The 17,874-nt window shown below is 50.0% G+C and overlaps 2 protein-coding genes across 5 annotated transcripts in view; one reads left to right on the forward strand and one right to left on the reverse strand.

Annotated features, from left to right (window-relative positions):
• LOC123521630 (glutathione S-transferase theta-1-like) overlaps positions 1-6,547 on the reverse strand; it is a 23,993-nt gene extending 17,446 nt beyond the window's left edge. For 2 of the 3 annotated variants that reach the window (XM_045289642.1, XM_045289640.1), the window contains exons 1-2: positions 6,384-6,547; positions 5,784-5,871 (exon numbers count right to left, since the gene is read on the reverse strand). In XM_045289642.1, the coding sequence (XP_045145577.1) occupies positions 5,784-5,871; positions 6,384-6,495 (200 nt within the window). In that variant the 5' untranslated portion in view covers positions 6,496-6,547. The remainder of the gene's footprint in view (positions 1-5,783; positions 5,872-6,383) is intronic. The other variant, XM_045289641.1, reaches the window with a different exon arrangement.
• Positions 6,548-6,681: 134 nt separating this feature from the next.
• LOC101663684 (glutathione S-transferase theta-2-like) overlaps positions 6,682-17,874 on the forward strand; it is a 15,889-nt gene continuing 4,696 nt past the window's right edge. Inside the window, exon 1 of one of the 2 annotated variants that reach the window (XM_045289637.1) lies at positions 6,682-6,902. The gene's annotated coding sequence lies outside the window, so the exon portion shown is untranslated. The remainder of the gene's footprint in view (positions 6,903-17,874) is intronic. The other variant, XM_004716338.2, reaches the window with a different exon arrangement.

The raw sequence follows: 17,874 nt of genomic DNA on the forward strand, positions 1-17,874 counted from the left end.
GGACCTGTGATGATTTGTTGGGGACCCTCCTCTCCCCACACCCCACTGGGCTGCTAAATGCAAGGTCATCAGTTCAAAACCACCAGCTGCTTCTCAGAAGAAAGATGAGGCTTTCTACCCGGGGAAAGAGTTACAGAATCAGACACACACGGGGGCAGTTACACTCTGCCCAGCAGGGTCAGCGTGAGTCTGAATTGACTGACGGCAGTGAGTTTGCGCGTGTTGTCGAAGTGAACCGCCGCTCCCTGCCCACCTGTGTGTCATCTGTAGTGAGTAAGCAGGAAAACCTGGTGGACATCATCACCCAAAGCGATTTGGTGCATTTGGTTTGTGGTGCCGGTGATGACGATTGGAAGTGCCATGGACCGCCGAAAGGCCAACCAGGTCTGTCCTGGAAGAAGTCCGGCCTCATGATCCTGACGGGGAAGGGCGGCAAGACTCAGTCTCTCGTACTTTGGACACGCTGCCAGGAAAGGCCAGTCCCTGGAGCAGGTGGCATGCTCGGTAAGTAAAGGAGGTGGAAGGGAGGAAGGCCTGAAGGGTGTGGGCTAGCCGCGGCTGCCACATGGGCTCGAGCACAGGAACACTGGGAGGCTGGTGCAGGGCCGGTGGTGGGTGTCGTCACAGGGTCCCTATGGCTAGAACCAGAGAGAAGGTTCGAATAATTTAACAGCCGGTTCGCTGCCTACTGTTCATCCTTGCAAACGACCTTTCCATTCCTGCTGAACTTACAGCAGTTGTTCGAAGGATATTTCGGCTCTTGGATCACTCTCAGTGACAGCGTAATCCATTCGTAGTATCCCATGGGGGCTTTGGGGCATCACAAAGCTGAAAGGATGACCGTGTGGTGGCTTGGCACTTTTTCTCTTTAGGTTGAATGTTTGTTTACTGAAGTAACAAACCCAGGGGATGAACATGTGGCATCTCATCAAAAGTCTAATGGGTTGTATGAAATGAATAAGGAAATATTATAAACACAGTTTTGTCTAAGTTATTGGACATATGGATGGAATAAACATTACTGCAGGTGCTTAGAATACACTGCTGCCCAGGCTATCAAAAGATATAGCGTCAGGAGTCTTAAAGGCTCGAAGATAAACAAGCAGCCATCTAGCTTAGAAGCAACAAAGCCCTCATGGAAGAAGCACACCAGCCTGTGTGATCACGAGGTGTTGAAGGGATCAGGTATCAGGCGTCAAGGAACAAAAAAATCATATCATTGTAAATGAGGGGGAGTGCAGAGTGGTGACCCAAAGCCCATCTGTAGGCAAATGGACACCCCCTTACTGAAGGGTCATGGGGAGGAGATGAGCCAGTCAGGATGCAGTGTAGCAACGATGAAACATAACTTTCCTCTAATTCTTTAATGCTTCCTCCCCCCACTATCATGATCCCAATCCTACCTTACAAATCTGCCTAGACCAGAGGATGTACACTGGTACCGATAGGAACTGGAAACACAGGGAATCTAGGACAGATGACCCCTTCAGGACCAGTGGTGAGAGTGGCGATGCCTGGAGGGTGGAGCGAGTGTGAGGTAGAGAGGGGGAACCGATTACAATCATCTACATATCACCTCCTCCCTGGGGATGGACAACAGAAAAGTGGGTGAAGGGAGACCTAGGACGGTGTAAAATATGACAAAATAATAATAAATTATGAAGGGTTCACAAGGGAGGGGCCCTGGGGAGGGAAGGGGGAAAATGAGAAGCTGATATTAAGGGCACAAGAAGAAAGCAAATGTTTTGAGAATGATGATGGCAAAATTGTACAAGTGTGCTTGACACAACGGATGGATGGATGGATGGATGGATCGCGATAAGAATTGTATGAGCCCCAAAAAAAAAGATGTAAAAAAAAAAAAAAAGAATACGCTGCTGCAAGGATGAATGTTAAAAAGGAGGAAGGCATATAAACTTGTAATGTCTACACAGGGGGCCCACCTCAGGGAGTACCCTGATAAGAGCCATTTTAACCACTGGTTTGCAGAAGTCCACACAAATCCAGGAATCGTTTCTGTCTAACCAGTGTGAACCGGCTGCATTCCACCAAGGTCAGAGCCGAGTCCAGGGCACCGGACAGCAGCCGCCGCCGCAGCAACAACAACAACTTATCGCTTTAGTTGTTTCTGGGAGTGTCTGCTGAGACGGTGGTGCCATGGAGTGGGCCCCACCCCCTAGCGACGCTATGCACCACACAACGAAACACTGCGTGGTCCTGTGCCCCCCTCACAACTGTTGGGGTCACACAACTGCCTCTTGATCCATGTACACGTTCCAGACAAGCACAATGAAGTGTCCTGGAATTCCCCTTCTTCTCCAGGCCATCCACAGGGTATTATGGTCCACACAGTCGAATGCCTTGGCATAGCCCATGACACACAAGGAAACCTCTTTCTGACGTTCACTGCTTGGAGCCAAGATCCTTCTGACACCGTTCCATGTCCTCTTCTGTGTGCTGCCTGAACTTCTGGTGCCTGTCCTTCTGTCTGGTTCAAAGCGATTCTAGATCAGGCGGCACCGTTCAAGGGCAAGGACTCCACCTTCGCAGGTGACATCCTGTGTCACTCTGAGTTGGAAGTGACCCCATGGCATTGGGAAGGTTTGGGCTCAGCCCCAAGACGGGGAGACGCCCTGCATAGGCACCAAAGGACTGAAAACCGGACTGAGGACCAATCTGAGAAACATCATTCTATTTCACTGGGCGGGGGGCATTTACAGACTGGGGTGCAATATTGCTTCCTGCATAAGCCAGCTGACAGACAGCAGAGTTTCTGTTGGGGGGGAGGGTATCATTTTATAATTTGAAAGAGGGGGTACCGAAACCATTCATATCCTGATGCTAACCGACCTCCTAGTTAGATTGGTGCTGTTCTTAGGTTCCATCCGGTCAATTACAAGTCACATTATCCCTAAGGACAACACAAGGAAACACTACCGGTCCTGAGCCGCCCTTATCATGGTTGCTACCTTTGAGCCCATTGTTGTTGCAGCCACCGTGTCAACCCATCTCATCCAGGGCCTTCCTCTTTTCCCTGCCTACCACATGACCAAACATGAGGTCCTTCACCAGGGTCTGGTCTCTCCTGGCAATATGTCCAAAGTACATGTGGTGAAGGCTCCCCGCCTTGTTTCTACGGAGCATTCCGTCTGGACTTCTTCCAAGGCAGGTTTGTATGTCTTTTTAGCAGTCCGCGGTACTTCCAAATCCATGGTACGTTTACTTTTTCCCTCCAGAATCACAATGCAAATGCACCAATTCTTCACTCTTTTTTATTCAACTCAACTTTTACATACACACGAGGCAATAGAAGATACCATGACTTCGCTAAGGTGCACCTCAGTCCTCAAAGAAACATCTTTGCTTGTCAAGACTCTAAAGAGGTCCTTAGCCAGCAGATTGATCCACTGCAATGCGTCATTTGATCTCTTGACTGCTGCTCCCAAGAGCACTGATTGTGGATCCACGCGAGACAGAATTCTTGACAACGTCAGTGTTTTCCCCATTTGTCTTGTCCCGTTGGGAGGATTTGGGTGGGGTTTTTGTACATTGAGTTATAATGCACACTGCAGGCTGCAGTCCGTTATCTTCATCAGCAAGGGCTTCAAGTCCTCCTCACTTGCAGCAAACGAGATTGTGTCCTATGCATATCGCAGTAGGTTTTGTGTTGGTTTGCTGGCTTTCTAAAAATGGTCAACCCTTCTGAGCGTATCACAAAGCTATCAGGTTAACTGGACTACCATGACCAAAGGTGTTACAGAATGGACACAGTTCTGACAAGAAACCGTGTGGCATAACTGACCTGGCACAATCCCTTGGTCACAAAGCTGCTGCCATCAGAGAAACAGACAGTCTGCTACAGCACGTGGCTGGCCTTTACGGTCTGGCCAAGGCAGGTTATTAGTAGACAGTAGCTCAAAGCAGGAATAGGGGGTTCAGAGTCCTCCCCAGGGTCAGGGAGTAATGTAGCTGGATTAAGGGTGCTAATTAAAGTCTGGGTTTAAAGTCTGGGCAGGGACATCCAGCACTTTCCCACTGTCCCTGTATGGGATTTAGTAGCTCCTCTTCGGTAAGGCACGTTTGGAAAGCTATCGTGGGACTAGGATGAAGCCCTATGAGCATGTAGGTGTGTAGCTTAGACAATCCATCTCGGACTAGAGAGCGCCTGGACATTCCGGGACTACTAGAAAGCTATGAGAGTGGTAAAGGTTGTCCCAGAGGCACCTTAAGGGTTCCGTAAAGTGTTTGACTATAGGCTTTCCTGAGACTCTCATGATGGTGCAAGTGCGTGGTGCCAGGGGTCCAGAGGAGGTAAGGACACAGTAGGTGGCCCCAGTCTCTAGGAGGAGACTTACTGACCTGCCTGCCTCATCTATGCTTACCTGAGGTACCAATGGTCCTCTGCCTGGTACTTTTGGCTCAGGTAGATCTGGATGGTCATGCTGAAGCAAGGACACTGCTGTGAGGACCTGGCTCCGGCCCTAAGCCATCCTCCCGACCCTAGGCCTTGACTCTGCCCTTGATACCCCCCCCATTTCCTCCTCCCCACCCTACCTGCCCCTCTGTGGGATATAAAAAGACTGTTCCCCAGTTTTATCTCCCCCAAAGATATGCCGAACATGACAGTCTCTTTGCCAGCACATGGTGGGAGGTCAAATGCTTAGAGATATCCTCCCTGAAGGCATTCAGCCACCAGACTACTGTCTGGCCCCACCACAGGTGGGACTCTCTCCCTGCTGTTGAGCACAATGGATTGCTTTCCCCTGAAAGCTTAAGCTAAATCAAGTCTCCAGCTCAAGGGCAATCAAGGTTAGGCAGCCATCATGAATCTAGGATCTGTCACATGTGTACCCCCAATCCCTCCCCTTCCTATTGTGCGCATTCCCCTAGATCACCCCCTCATTACTGTATTACCTATAGCACAACCTTTTCTGTGACGTATGTCTTGACCTGTACTTAGGGGGCTTGTACGCCCCCCCAGAGATATATAAGCCTTGGTTAGTAATCAACCTCTCTTGCTTACTCCTGCAATTCCCCCATTTCACATCCCCATGTGGACCACCAAGCGGGGCTGAGGTGAGCATGCTACCATGAAATATGTCTGGCTCCTTTATTTCATTCTCTCTTCTATCTCTTATTCTCTATGACGTTACTATCATCTTTCCTCATTATCGCTGTGCAAAAGCGCCTGCCGAGCCTGTGATGATTTGTTAGGGACTGGCTCACCTGACACCCCTCTTATCTGGGGTCCACTTTTTGCTTTGCCCTTACCAGCACCTCAATATCCCAATAGTGAGTGTGAAGCAGTGGCCCTTGACCTCCCTTCTGCACCCAGGCTTCTGAGGAGGCTCAGTGGGGGAGGGGCTCCTGCCCAGACCAACATAGCACCCACACAGTGGGTGCTCAGGGAAGCCATCAAGAGGGCTGTATCCTAGGAGAGGCCTGGGAGAGGGATGGGCGTCCTGTGCTCCTCATGGCCCACTCCATGGGATGAGGACAGAGCCCTGGGCAGCCTTGAGTTGTCCCACCTGCTCTCGGCTGATGCCAAGGGGGCTTTATAAAGTAGGAGGGACATTTTCCATTCTATTTTCCCACCTACTTGTCACAGACACCCCCGCGCCCCCACCCCTGGTCTATCCCATCATCCTCTCTTCTGGGGTCACTCACTGAGGCCAGGGAGAGCCTGATTCCAGGAGACAAGGCTGGAGAGGAGAGGGGGCTGGGGCAGAGGCAGGAGCCAGCAGGGCCAGGGGCAGGAGAGTGTATGTGTGTGGGGGAAGTACCTTTCAGTCAAGACGAAGTCATCATCCTTGAGGACAGGCACCTTCCGCAAGCTGTTAAGCTTGGAGAAATGCTTGCTGACTTGCTGGCCTAGGAGGGGGTTATGGAAGGTCAGGGGCCCCTGTGCCTGCCTGCCCTCCCCACCCTCCCTCCCACCAGAGCCCTGAAGTGTCCAGGGCAGTGCAGACTCTCAGACGTGGGGGTGGGAAGACAGAGAGGTTATTTGTGCTCAGCAGCCGGTACCCAAAGGGTGGGCCGTTTGAATCTACACAGTGTGGCCTCGCAAGAAAGGCCCGGCACCCTGCCTCGGAAAGATGATCCTCAAGAAAGCCCCAAGGGCCAGCAGTGACCCGCAGCCCTTCTCTGGCTTCTCAGGCAACTCAGTGATCTGTGGATTGGTGACCATGCTCAGGGGGCACTAGAGAGGTGCAGGATCACCTGGCTGGGGTAACCTCCTAGATGCTGGGGGTTGGGAGGGCCTCAGTGGTGGGGAGGGAAGATGGGGGAAAGTGATGGGCGCTTGGGGAGGTGGGATTCGCGGAAGGGAATTTGTGGGGCGTTAGGGTGAAGGGATGCTCAGGAAGGAGGCGGTGTCACCCCACCTTTGAGCAGGTCCACAGTGCGCAGCTCGAAGGGGATGCGGTTCTTCTTGGCGAAGATGTAGGCAGCGCGGCAGGGCTGGGACAGCAGGTCCAGGTACAGCTCCAGGCCCATGGTGGGGGCTACAGTTCTGGCATGCAGCCCTGGGAGAGTCAGGCTTTAGCAGCAGTGGCGGCCACTCCCCAAGCCCCGTGTTCTCAGGGCGGGCTCTCTGTGCCAATAGCCAACAGGGCCAGGTTCCCTCCCTGCCAGTCTCAACTCCACCCCACTCCTGGACAGAAGCTGGACTTTGTGACTGGGCGGCTGGAGCAAGGGGGCCTACGCTGAGCATCTCGCGCCTGCGAAACGACCTTCGTCTGGGGCCGGCTCCCCACCGCCTGCAGGCCCACTCTCTGGACAGGATCCATCTCCTCATTCCCTTTTCTTCCAGGCTGCATGGGTGCAGAGTCCAGGAGAAGGACGCTGAACCCTGGTAGGCAAGACGCTCGCTCCTTCCATGTTCCACAAATGGACCTGGGACTGTGAGTGTGGTGGGGAAACGGCAATGTGGTAACACTGGATATATTGTAAGGGTTACACTGATTGGGGCCCTGAGGGTGTAGTGGTTATATGGTTATACGTTGGATTGTGATCCACGTGGTCGGGGGTTTCAAACCACCAGCCGCTCTGCGGGAGAAAGACTGGGCTTTCAGCTCCCGTGAAAGCCTGACTTTAGTCCATTTTTGATACACACCAGGAAATGCTCCTGTGCCCACTTGTCACTGGAATCATTAAAATCCCAGACCGGGTCAGCCGGAGGCACAGCTGTTCCTCCTATCCATACTTGTCATGCGTCACCTGAGAACTTTCTGCAAACTTCCTCACTCCCTTCAGCACGCGCTCTTTTCCAAAGTCTGTCACAGTCTGTCCCAGAATGAACATTACATCCTTCCAAGCCAAGTCATAGAGTAGGGTGATTTGTGCAAGGTCTCTATGCACTGTTCTGGATGGTTTGAATAACTGCCTAGGGCCCTCTTAATCTGCCTGAGTTCAATTAAGGTGAAAGGTGTGTCAATTGCTCGGGGTCCAAACTCCCCAGGACTGGCTTTCAGCTTCAGGGCCCCTTAGAGCAGTGGTTCTCAACCTGTGGGTTGACCCCCAACCTTTGGGGGTCAAATGACCCTTGCAGAGAGGTCACCCGATTCATAACATTAGCAAAATTACAGTTATGAGGTAACAACAAAAATAATTTTATGGTGGGGGGGGGATCACCCCAACATTAGGAACTGTGTTAAAAGGATAGTGGCATTAGGAAGGTTGAGCACCACCGCATTAGAGGGTCCTGGATACACTTAAAACAAAGGTCTTTCTCAAGAGGACAAATGCTTTAACATAAGACCTCCGCCCGCTGCTCCATCCCTTTACAGAGAGGTTCTAGCTGGAAAGGAACGTGCCATTCTTCAGCCAGAATTCCCCATCCCCTAGATTGCACTGAGGCCAGATGGTGCTGCAGAAAGACACGAGCTTCATTTCTCTACCATCGTGGGCCAAATCTGTGCCAGTTAGACAGGATGCAGTGCAACCCTGATCCCTTGGCCACAGACCCGCCATTGCCCATCTAGAAAGCAAAAACAGCAGGAAGAGGAAGAGCCCGGTGCACACAGGTCATAATCTGAAGTCCCAGTGTGCGCAGCACCGGAGGTGCCGTGAAACTCGAGCCTGAACAGACGCCTCTGTTTGAGGGGCGGCGGGGGCAGGACACCAAGTCTCTGCATGCAAACTGGTCCCCTACAGCTTTCTAGACAGCATGGGAGGGATGTGTGGGTCACCGGCTCAGGTGATCTACAGGACTGACGGAACGCCTGTGGGTCAGATCTGGACCAAAGAACGGATCACAGTACACAAAGTACCCTCTCTGGGAACAGACCTTGAAAGACCATCTAGAAAACAAACAACAGAGGAGTTAGAAAGCCTGGTGCCCAAGGTCATAACTTGATGTCCCAGCACACGTTACACCTAAGGTGCCGGGAATCTTGTGCCCCAACGGGTGCCCCTCTTTGAGGGAGGGGGTCGGGGACCGGACTCTGCCAGTGAACTGGGCCCCAACTGTTTTCTAGAGAGCAAGCAAGACATTGTAGGCCACTAGCTTGGGTGACCTCACAGGACCAACAGAGGGGGCTATTGGTAAGAGTAATTCACCTGAACCTCTGAAAGTGGCACACACTGCTTGGAGTGGCCTTTTAATTGCCTTCAGAGGCAACCACTGGCCTGTGAGTGGCCTTTAGGCAACCTTTGTAGGGGTGGAGACCTGTCAGTTGGCTCAGTGTACATTCAGCCACTCTAGGGAAATTGGGATGCTTGGCTGGGCACACACTGTCCCAGCGAAACTGTACATGGTCAAAGGGCAAAGGTAGGGAGGTAGTTGTGCTTCAAACCTCTCAAAACATCAGGGCTAGCAGTTAATTAGTGGCCTTGCTTCCAAATGCCTTTTTGCCAAAGCTTGGCAAAAGGGAAAACCAACTGATAGGAGAACCAAATCAAAGCCAAGGTCAGACACCAAAACAGGACCAAACGACTTGCTTGTGAGCAGGAGAAAACAGATTGGGGGCATCTCTGGGAAAGCCCATGCCAAAACCCGTGCGAACTGGGTGGGGCCAGCCCCGAAGTCCCTGCCCCACCTCACGTGGTTGGAGCACTAGACACCCCCGTGGCGACGTCGGTGGAACCATGTGCTCCGCTGCCCTGCAACAGCATGGCGGTGGACACTGGGAGGAGCCATTTGGTGAGGTCCGTGGAGTCACATGTTCAGCTGCCCTGCAAGAAATGGCTGAGTCTGGGGTCAGTGGGGAGAGAGCACGGGGAACCAGCCTCCTGCAGAGACCAACGGATTTTCGTGCCCAGCACTTTGCTGGCAGGGACATGGAACGAACCACTGAAAAGAAACAAGGCTTTGGGGATCAGAGTTCCCCCAAACTATAGGGTGCCGGTCTTCTCATCACAGGAAGGGAGGCTGAGGGAAACATGGAGGCAAGGATTTCACGGGAGAGCAGAAAGGCAGATACGGGGTGCGGAGGGGCAAAGGGGTTCCCACCGCCATATGTTCCACATGGCTCCATGGTGAGTTGCCCCAGAGTTGGCTCTCAGATGGCAACAGCTTCAGAAGGCAGGATGGAATCCCGTAAAACCCACAGTTGAGTCTGGGAGGAGGAGGAGGCTCCATCTCCCTTACAGAGGCCGGTCGTTTTTCAAACTGTGTGTTTGCAGTTTAAGTCTGACACTTCGAAAGTGTGACCCAGCCGCCAGTGCAATTGCAGGTTACCGAAACAAGCATTCTCACAGATACGCGATGTTTGTGTGCGGGCTTGGGGGGAACATAAGAGCACCAGGAGGCAGATGGCCCAACTACACTTCAGTGCAGCAAGAGAATGATGAGCCTTATCTAGGTTTTGTTTCCAGATGACAGGATGCAGTTCGCAAACATGTGGCAGACTCAGGGGCAGTGAAAAATCTCATTCTTATGTTGTCCTATGAGAACTCAAATCCATCCTGTCAATCTGTGACCCGCCCATTCTGGGAGCAGAGCTTACTCCTTGATTATCTCAGAATGTGCAGGAATGTAGGGGCGGATGCATACAAGGCGGACCCCTGAAGCCCAGATATGGCCAACTTTAGCCGTGGGAAAGGCTGTCATTTTTAAAAGGAATGTCAGCAGTGTGCACCAAACAGCTGGGAAGCTAAGAGAGAGTGGGGCTGGAACGAGGGAGGTGGCTGGGGCCAGGTGCCAGAGAACCGGGACCTTGCCCTCATTGCAAGAAGGGAGCTCATTGGGTGAATCCATGTCCCTGGAGATTCAGCAGTGAGGGAATCCTGCCGATGAGCACTTCCCAGTGGGGAGACCTGTAGCAGGGAGTGCTCCGAGCCCCCCCCCAAAGGAGCCTGAGGGACTCTATTGCTACTGAGCCCAGTATGCAATATATCGGAGTCTAGTTGGCTTTATTACTCATTCATGCTGCCGGGGGAAGCTTTTGGATAGGGTTGAGTAGCCAAGAAGAATTTCAGCTTATTCCAGGCGATCTGCCAGAAATGATTAAAACTGGAATTTGGGGCCGCTACCTAAAGAAACCATAAGGCTTTTATTTGGAAAAATGAACCTAAATTCTCAGGGTGTTCAGGTTGTTACTGGAGTCATTGATCAGTGTTATGAAGGGGAAACTGAGGCAGTGGTTAAGTCTGATGGGCCACGGGCTTACAAAAAGGGAGACTGCAGGTCTAGGGCCGGTGCCAAACCCAACCCAGGGATACGAATGGCAGCAAACTAAAAGGAGGGGAAAACAAACACACGAAAAATAGATGGTAGCGGGGAACAGAGCACTAACCCACCCAAGGGGAGGGTGTTGTTGATATCTCCACAGGAGAGTGGGAGAGGGACCAGACTCCAACCCGGTGTGCTAGACATGACTCCAACATACAGGCATGAAGCAGGGAACCACTAGAGAGGCCTGTGGGGCCGGCCCCAATCCCAACTACGTGGGCACCCTCACCCTGCACCCTAGAGGAATGCGCTTCAGAGGACAGCGCTGAAGCTACAGCGGAGGAAGAGGGGCGTGTCTGATCATGTGCAGTAAATGAAGAGGGAAGGAGAGAGAGTGGAACACACCCTGGTCCACCAAGCCCTGAGGACCATATTCCAGCTGAGAGCGGCCAAGGCCCAGAGAGGATCACAGGGCCGGCCCCACCACGAGACACGACGACGTCCCTCACGGACACATAGTGCTGAGTGGGACAGCACTCGTGGCGGGGGCTGGGGGATAGGCCCGATCTGACCCCACCATGCCAGGGGAACACTAGGGGCGTACAGCAACAAAGCAACAAAGTCCCCGAGGAATGCCAGAGGTGGACTTTGGGGCCAGGGCATGGCACCCCAACAGACTGGACTGGAAAACAGTCACAAAGGTCAGTGGACACACCTGGAACTGTTTGAGGGCTTTTATCTATTTGCTGTTGGTGTTTTATTTTTAATTTTTGTTTTGTTTTGTCGTATCAGGTGTTGATGTGGTTAGTTGATTGGGTCAACCTGGCCGATAAACACATGTGTGGTTAATTGAAGGGCAGAGGGATAAATGGCTCAGTGAGCCTCGCCTTTCTAGTTCTTGGGTCTCTTGCTTTGTGATGGTTGCACCAGGATGCAGCTGATTTAGTCAGTTCCCTGCTTTAGCTGGCAAGGCTCACTTTCTGGGAGACATCCCTGAGGAGAAGCTGCATGGACCTACCCCGATGCAGCCCTGGGTGCTGGAGCAGCTATGTGGAGACCCCTGCCAGCGCTGAGATGCTTACATGTTCACTGACTGGGCTTTCCTCCCGCAGTTGGCTTCATAGTGTGTGTTTTGTGAGATGGAGGAGGACTTTGTGGATTGGTGTTGGACATATGGGTTAATGGGTTAATGTTGGACTTGTGGGCTTGGGCAGCACTGGGTTGGGATGGTTTCTTTATGTGCACTTGCCCTTTATTTAAAACTCTCTCTTTTACATGAGTTTCTGTGGATTTCTTTCTCTAGAGTACCCAAACTAATACATTAACCTGTTGATTTATTTTTTTGTCTTCTTAGTTATGTTTTGCTCTGCTTTGTTTTTGCGTTTATTATTGCCTGTGCATGTCTATCTGGACAAGATAGATGGGATGAACAATCCGGAGGAGAGAACACTGCTACCGACGGTTCTTGGGGGACAAGGGAGAGGGAGAGATGGGGGAGGGGGAAACCCAGGGACAAAGGAAAAATAATGATCTAAAATTGATGGCGAGGAGGGCATGGATGCTTGGAGGGGCTTGATCAAGGGCAATGTAGCCGAGAGGAATGACCAGAACCCGAGTGAAGGCCGAACATGATACTGGGACAGAGGAAAGTAAAAGAAAATAGAGGAAAGAACTGGGAGGCAAAGGAAATTTCTAGAGTCTAAATATAGGCATATTTAGATGGAAACACATTTTTATATAATGATAGGGAAATAGATCTACGTACAGATATTTATTTAGATCATATTATGGCAGCAGATGAGCATTGGGGCTCTATTCAAGTACTCCCTCAACTCCAGGAACACTTTGTTCTACTAACACAGCACTCTGTGGTGCTCACCTTCCCGATACGATCACTGAAGACAAATGGGTGCATAAGCAAATGTGGTGAAGAAAGCTGATGGTGCCCGGCTATCAAAAGACATAGCATCTGGGGTCTTAAAGGCTTGAAGGTATACAAGCGGCCATCTAGCTCAGAAACAACAAAGCCCACATGGAAGAAGCACACGAACCTGTGTGATGACAGGTGCCGAAAGGATCAGGTATCAGGCATCAAAGAACAAAAAATTGTATCATTGTGTGCTCACCTCTATGATACGATCGCTGAAGACAAATGGGTAAAGCAAATGTGGTGAAGAAAGCTGATGGTGCCCGGCTATCAAAAGACATAGCCTCTGGGGGTCTTAAATGCTTGAAGGTAAAAAACCGCCATCTAGCTGAGAAGCAACAAAGCCCACATGGAAGAAGCACATCAGCCTGTGTGATCATGAGGTGTCGATGGGATCAAGTATCAGGCATCAAAGACACAAAGCAAAATGATATTCAATCATATGGATGTGAATGAGGGTGAGGGCATAGTGGAGACTCAAAGCCCATCAATAGTCCATTGGACACCCCTGTCAGAAGGGCCACAAGGAAGAGACAAGACATTCAGGGTGCAACATAGCACCGATGGGACACACAGCCTTCCTCTAGTTCTTTAGTGCTTCCTCCACCCCCTCCCACTATCATGACCCCACTCTATCTTACAAATCTGGCTGGACCAGAGGATGTACACTAGTACAGATAAGAGTTTAAACACAGATAATCCATTGCAGATGGACTCCTTGGGACCAATAAGGCGAGCGAGTATACTTATGAGTGTAGGGGAAGGGGGGTGTTGAGCAAGGGAGAATTGATCACAATGATCGACCTATGGCCGTCCTCCCAGGGGGGGACAGCAGAAGAGTGGGTGATGGGAGACAGAGCAGTCAGTGTAAGACAGGGAAACAAAATATATAAATGACCAAGGGGACACAGGGGGGTGGAATGAGGAGGTGATACCCGGCTCAGTTGGAAGGAGAATGTTTTGAAAGGGTTGATGATGACATATGTACAGATGTGTTTCACACAATGGATGTATGTATAGGTTGAGATAAGAGCTATAAGAGCCCCCAATAAAATAATTTTTCTAAAAGGGGGAGACTGCATAGGACAATTACTCTTAGCATCCCATATCCCTGTGAAGAGAAACAGCACCAATCAGGGAGAAAATCCAGAGAATTTAGGTCCACCCTTGGGTCATGGGATCTTCTGGAAGGCTATCATGGATAAACGAGAGTGTCCATTTATGGAGTTAATGATTAAAGGGAAAGAATTTTCAGGACTTTTAGATTCGGGAGCTGACTCAGTCATGAGCCATTGACTAGTTTCACCGTGGAAGGTACAGGAGAAGTTGACCAAGAACAGGCGTGGCAAAGTGGCAAGAGCCTCCGGGTCCTGAAGGACAGACGCTCTTTAAACCAGTGGTAAATCTTACCCTGATTAACTTGGCCGGGAGAGAGATCTGTGACACATTTCTTGTATTATATATTTATCTATATATGATTTAACAGTTCATTTCTTGTTATATATCTAATTATCTTTATACATAAATATATTAACTTATCAGCAATTTGGTTTTATCTCTCTAGAGAACCCTGTCTAACACACAACCTATGCTAGTCTGGGACTTTAGAGAAACAAATCCACAGAAATGCACATATAAGAGAGAGTTTTATAGAAAGGTTAAGTGCACATCAGGAAAACATCCCAACCCAGTGCTGTCCAGGCCCACAAGTCCAACATTATCCCATATGTCCAACACCAATCCACAAAGTCCTCCTCCATCTCACAAAAAACACACTGTGACGCTGACTGAAGGAGGAAAGCCGAGTCAGTGAATGTGTAAACATGTCAGCGCCGGCAGAGGTCTCCACACGGCTGCTCCAGCACCCAGGGCTGCATTGGGGTAGGTCCATGTGGCTTCTCCTCAGGGGTGTCTTGCAGTAAGTGAGCCTTGCCAGCTGAAGCAGGGAACTGGCTACGTCAGCTGCACCCTGATCTGACCATCACAAAGCAAGAGACCCGAGAACTCAAAAGGTGAGGCTCAGTGAGCCATTTATCTCTCTGCCCTTCAATTAACCCCACATGTGTTTATCTGGCCAGGTTGGCACAGTAAACTTTAACTAACTCGTAAGCCCTCCTTTATTTGAGTTGCCATTTGCTTGGTATATTTTTCTCCAGCCTTTAATTCTCAGCCTGTTTTTGTGTGTAATCTTGAGAAGTGTGTCCTCTAGGCAGCAGATTGATGGGCTATTTTCTAAGCCAGTCTTCTAGCCTCTGCCTTTTAATGCCTGAATTCAGTCCGTTGATATTCAGTGTCGGTACATGCATTTGTGGACTCTGTGAGGTCATTTTGTACCTCTTGTGTTGGGTGTTTTCCTACCTCCCTATCGTATCAGTGTGTGCTGTGTGTGAGTGTGGGTCATTCGTGCATTATTTTCATCATTGAGCTAATGCTACCCTGGGGCTTGTTTTCTCTTTGTTGCCCTCTGGGTGGAGTAGTTCTTTGTGATGGTCTCTTATTTAAGCGTGGTGAGTGTTGACATTCTGCCCATACTGGGTTGTCAAGGATCTTTTGTAGAGCTAGGTTTCTTGTTACGAATTCTTTGAGCCGTTCCTTGTCTGGGAAGACTCTTACTTTTCTGGCATTCTGTGATGCTCACCTTCCCTGACATGTTCGCTGAAAACAAAATGGAAGCATAAGCACGTGTGGTGAAGAAAGCTGATGGTGCCTGGCTATTAAAAGATACAATGTCTGGAGTCTTAAAGGCTTAAAGATTAAACTAGCGGCCATCTAACTGGTAGGCAACCAAGTCCACATGGTGCCAGCCTTTGTGATCATGAGGGGTCAACAGAATCAGGTATCAGGCATCAGAAGACACAAACAGAACAATCATATCAATGTGAATGAACTAGGTGTGGGTGCACTGGAGAGGATAGCCAAAGCCCATCTGTAGATAATTGGACCTCCACTGACAGAAGGGTCACAAGGGAAGGATGATTCAGCCAGGGAGCAGTATAGCACCGATGACACACACACCATTCCTCTAGTTCTCCGTCCCCCCAAACACACACTATCATGACCCCAGTCCTACCTTACAAATCTGGCTACACCAGAGCATGTACACTGGTGGTACAGATAACAGCTCTCAAAACACAGATTCCAGGTGATATAAACCCTTCAGGAAAAAATAATGGGAGTAGTGATACCATGAGGGTAGGAGCGGAAATGGGAGGAGAAAAGGGGAACCTATCACAATGATGGATGTATAACCACAACGTCCACCCCACCCAGGGAGACCTACAACAGAAACATGGGTGCAGGGAGACAGCAGATGGTAGAAGATATGAAAATAATAGTAATTTATAATTTATTAAGGGTTATAAGGAAGGCGGGGGCAATGGAGGGGGGAAATGAGGAGTCAATACCAAGGGCTCAAGCAAAATGAAAATGTTTTGAAAAGCATGATGGCAATCTATGCACAAATGTGCTTGGCACGTGGATGTTTGGGCTGTTTTTAGAGCTGTAAGAGCCCCCGATAAAAGGATAACAAGAACATCTGGAGTGCAGGCAGATCAGCCAACCTGTGAGAAGCAGACTGTCCCACACTACAGCAAGGGCCAGCACCACGAAGATCGGATTTGAAAGAACCCACACTTTGCCCTCACTGCATGAAGGGCAATCACTGGGCACATAATGGCCCCTGGAGAGTCAACAGTAACGGAGTCCTGTTAGCAAATACTACTCAGCAGGGAGCGAGCGGGTGCAGTGTGCTCCACACCCTGCCCAGCAGAACATGGAAGGCCCAGCGTCTGCCTAACTCAGCCCACAATCCTTAAACCTCAACCACATCATTCACGGGTGCCACCCAGCCTCGCAGCAAGAGGCCGGCCCTCATCAAACTTGCAAAGCCCTGTCCTTAGTCTCCTTACAATACTGTTGAATGAGCCAATAAAGGGATCAAGATCTCCCACAGCAGGACGTTAAATCCCAAAATCAGGAACCACTGCTTAGAAAGCAGTGCAGTGCTTATCAGGGAGATTTAACCAGGATGCTCCAGATACTGGAGTTATTCATCAGAGTGACGAAGAAAACCTAACAGCTGTAATTAAACCAGAAGTCATGACAACTGCTATTTGGGGTTCTCTGGCTAAAAGAACTCTAGGGTGCTTATTGGGAAGGTCCAACCTAAATTCTCAAAGTGTTCAGATTGTGACTGGAGTTACCCATCAGGATTGCGAAGCATAAGCTTGGGCAGTGGTTAGATAGGAAGCACCGTGGGCTGTAAAGAAGGAAAATCACTGAGCCAATTGCTTTGCTTCTTTACATTGCTGTGGTTAAAACGTTTCCCTCTCAGAAAAGACCATCTGAGAGATAGGACCCGCCCACATATCAAGGGGTCTTTTGGAATGCTCTGTGGAGAAGCAATAGTGCCCCCACATGGGATTAAAAATTAAGAGAAAAGTTTGTAAATTCTGGATATGGGTCACTCCCATAAGACATCACAAGGGCCTAAGGGGGACCCACGGACTTCCCTGAATCCAACATGGAGGGAATAAGAGAAGTGAACTGAGAGAGGATATCACAAAATGGTCAGATCATACAGAGTCAACCACCTGCGAGCGCAGTCCGGCTGAATGAGACCAGTAACCACATTTATAAACCTATGGAAGAACACATCTGTTTTGACTCAGTTCAAAAACAGCTGAACAGTACTGTAGATACAGTGTGGGGAGTGTAACTGGTGTGAGCTCCCCACATGGGGGCAAAGCAGGAGGGGAGCACAACAGACCAGCAACGGGGATGAAGCCATGAAGTTCTGAGGAATCTCAAGAGTAGACTCCTGACACTGGGCCCAGTGCTCGGCACCTCATCTGAACAGGTTGGGGATGGACACAAAGGTCAGCAGGTAGACCTGGAACTACTTATACGGTTTAAAGTGTTGTTATTGTTGTTGTTGTTGTTGTTGTTATTATCGAAATCTACTTACATACGATAGACCAGACAAGCAATCTCAAGAAGACAGCAATGGGACTGACATTTGGGTGGTGGTGGGTATTGGAGGGAGGAGCAGTGATCCAATCTATCAGGAACAGGGGAACAGCAAGGGACCTACAACTGAAGGCGAGGAGGGTGTAGGGTCCCTGGTGATGTTTGATCAAGTGAGAGGCACCTGAGAGCAATTGTGGAGAAGTAAATGGTGGACGAACATGATAGTGGAGTGGAGGAAAAGAAAAATAAAGAGAGAAAACAACTGGGGAGTGAAAATTATGTCCACAGGTATAAATAGGGATATTCATATATGTACATATATAAAGGTAGGTGAATTTCTGCATGTATGTATGTATAAGTAAAGACA

Source organism: Echinops telfairi, unplaced genomic scaffold (assembly GCF_000313985.2).
Source record: "Echinops telfairi isolate 266 unplaced genomic scaffold, ASM31398v2 ScPeMD7_29;HRSCAF=101, whole genome shotgun sequence".
Lineage (NCBI taxonomy): Eukaryota > Metazoa > Chordata > Mammalia > Afrosoricida > Tenrecidae > Echinops > Echinops telfairi.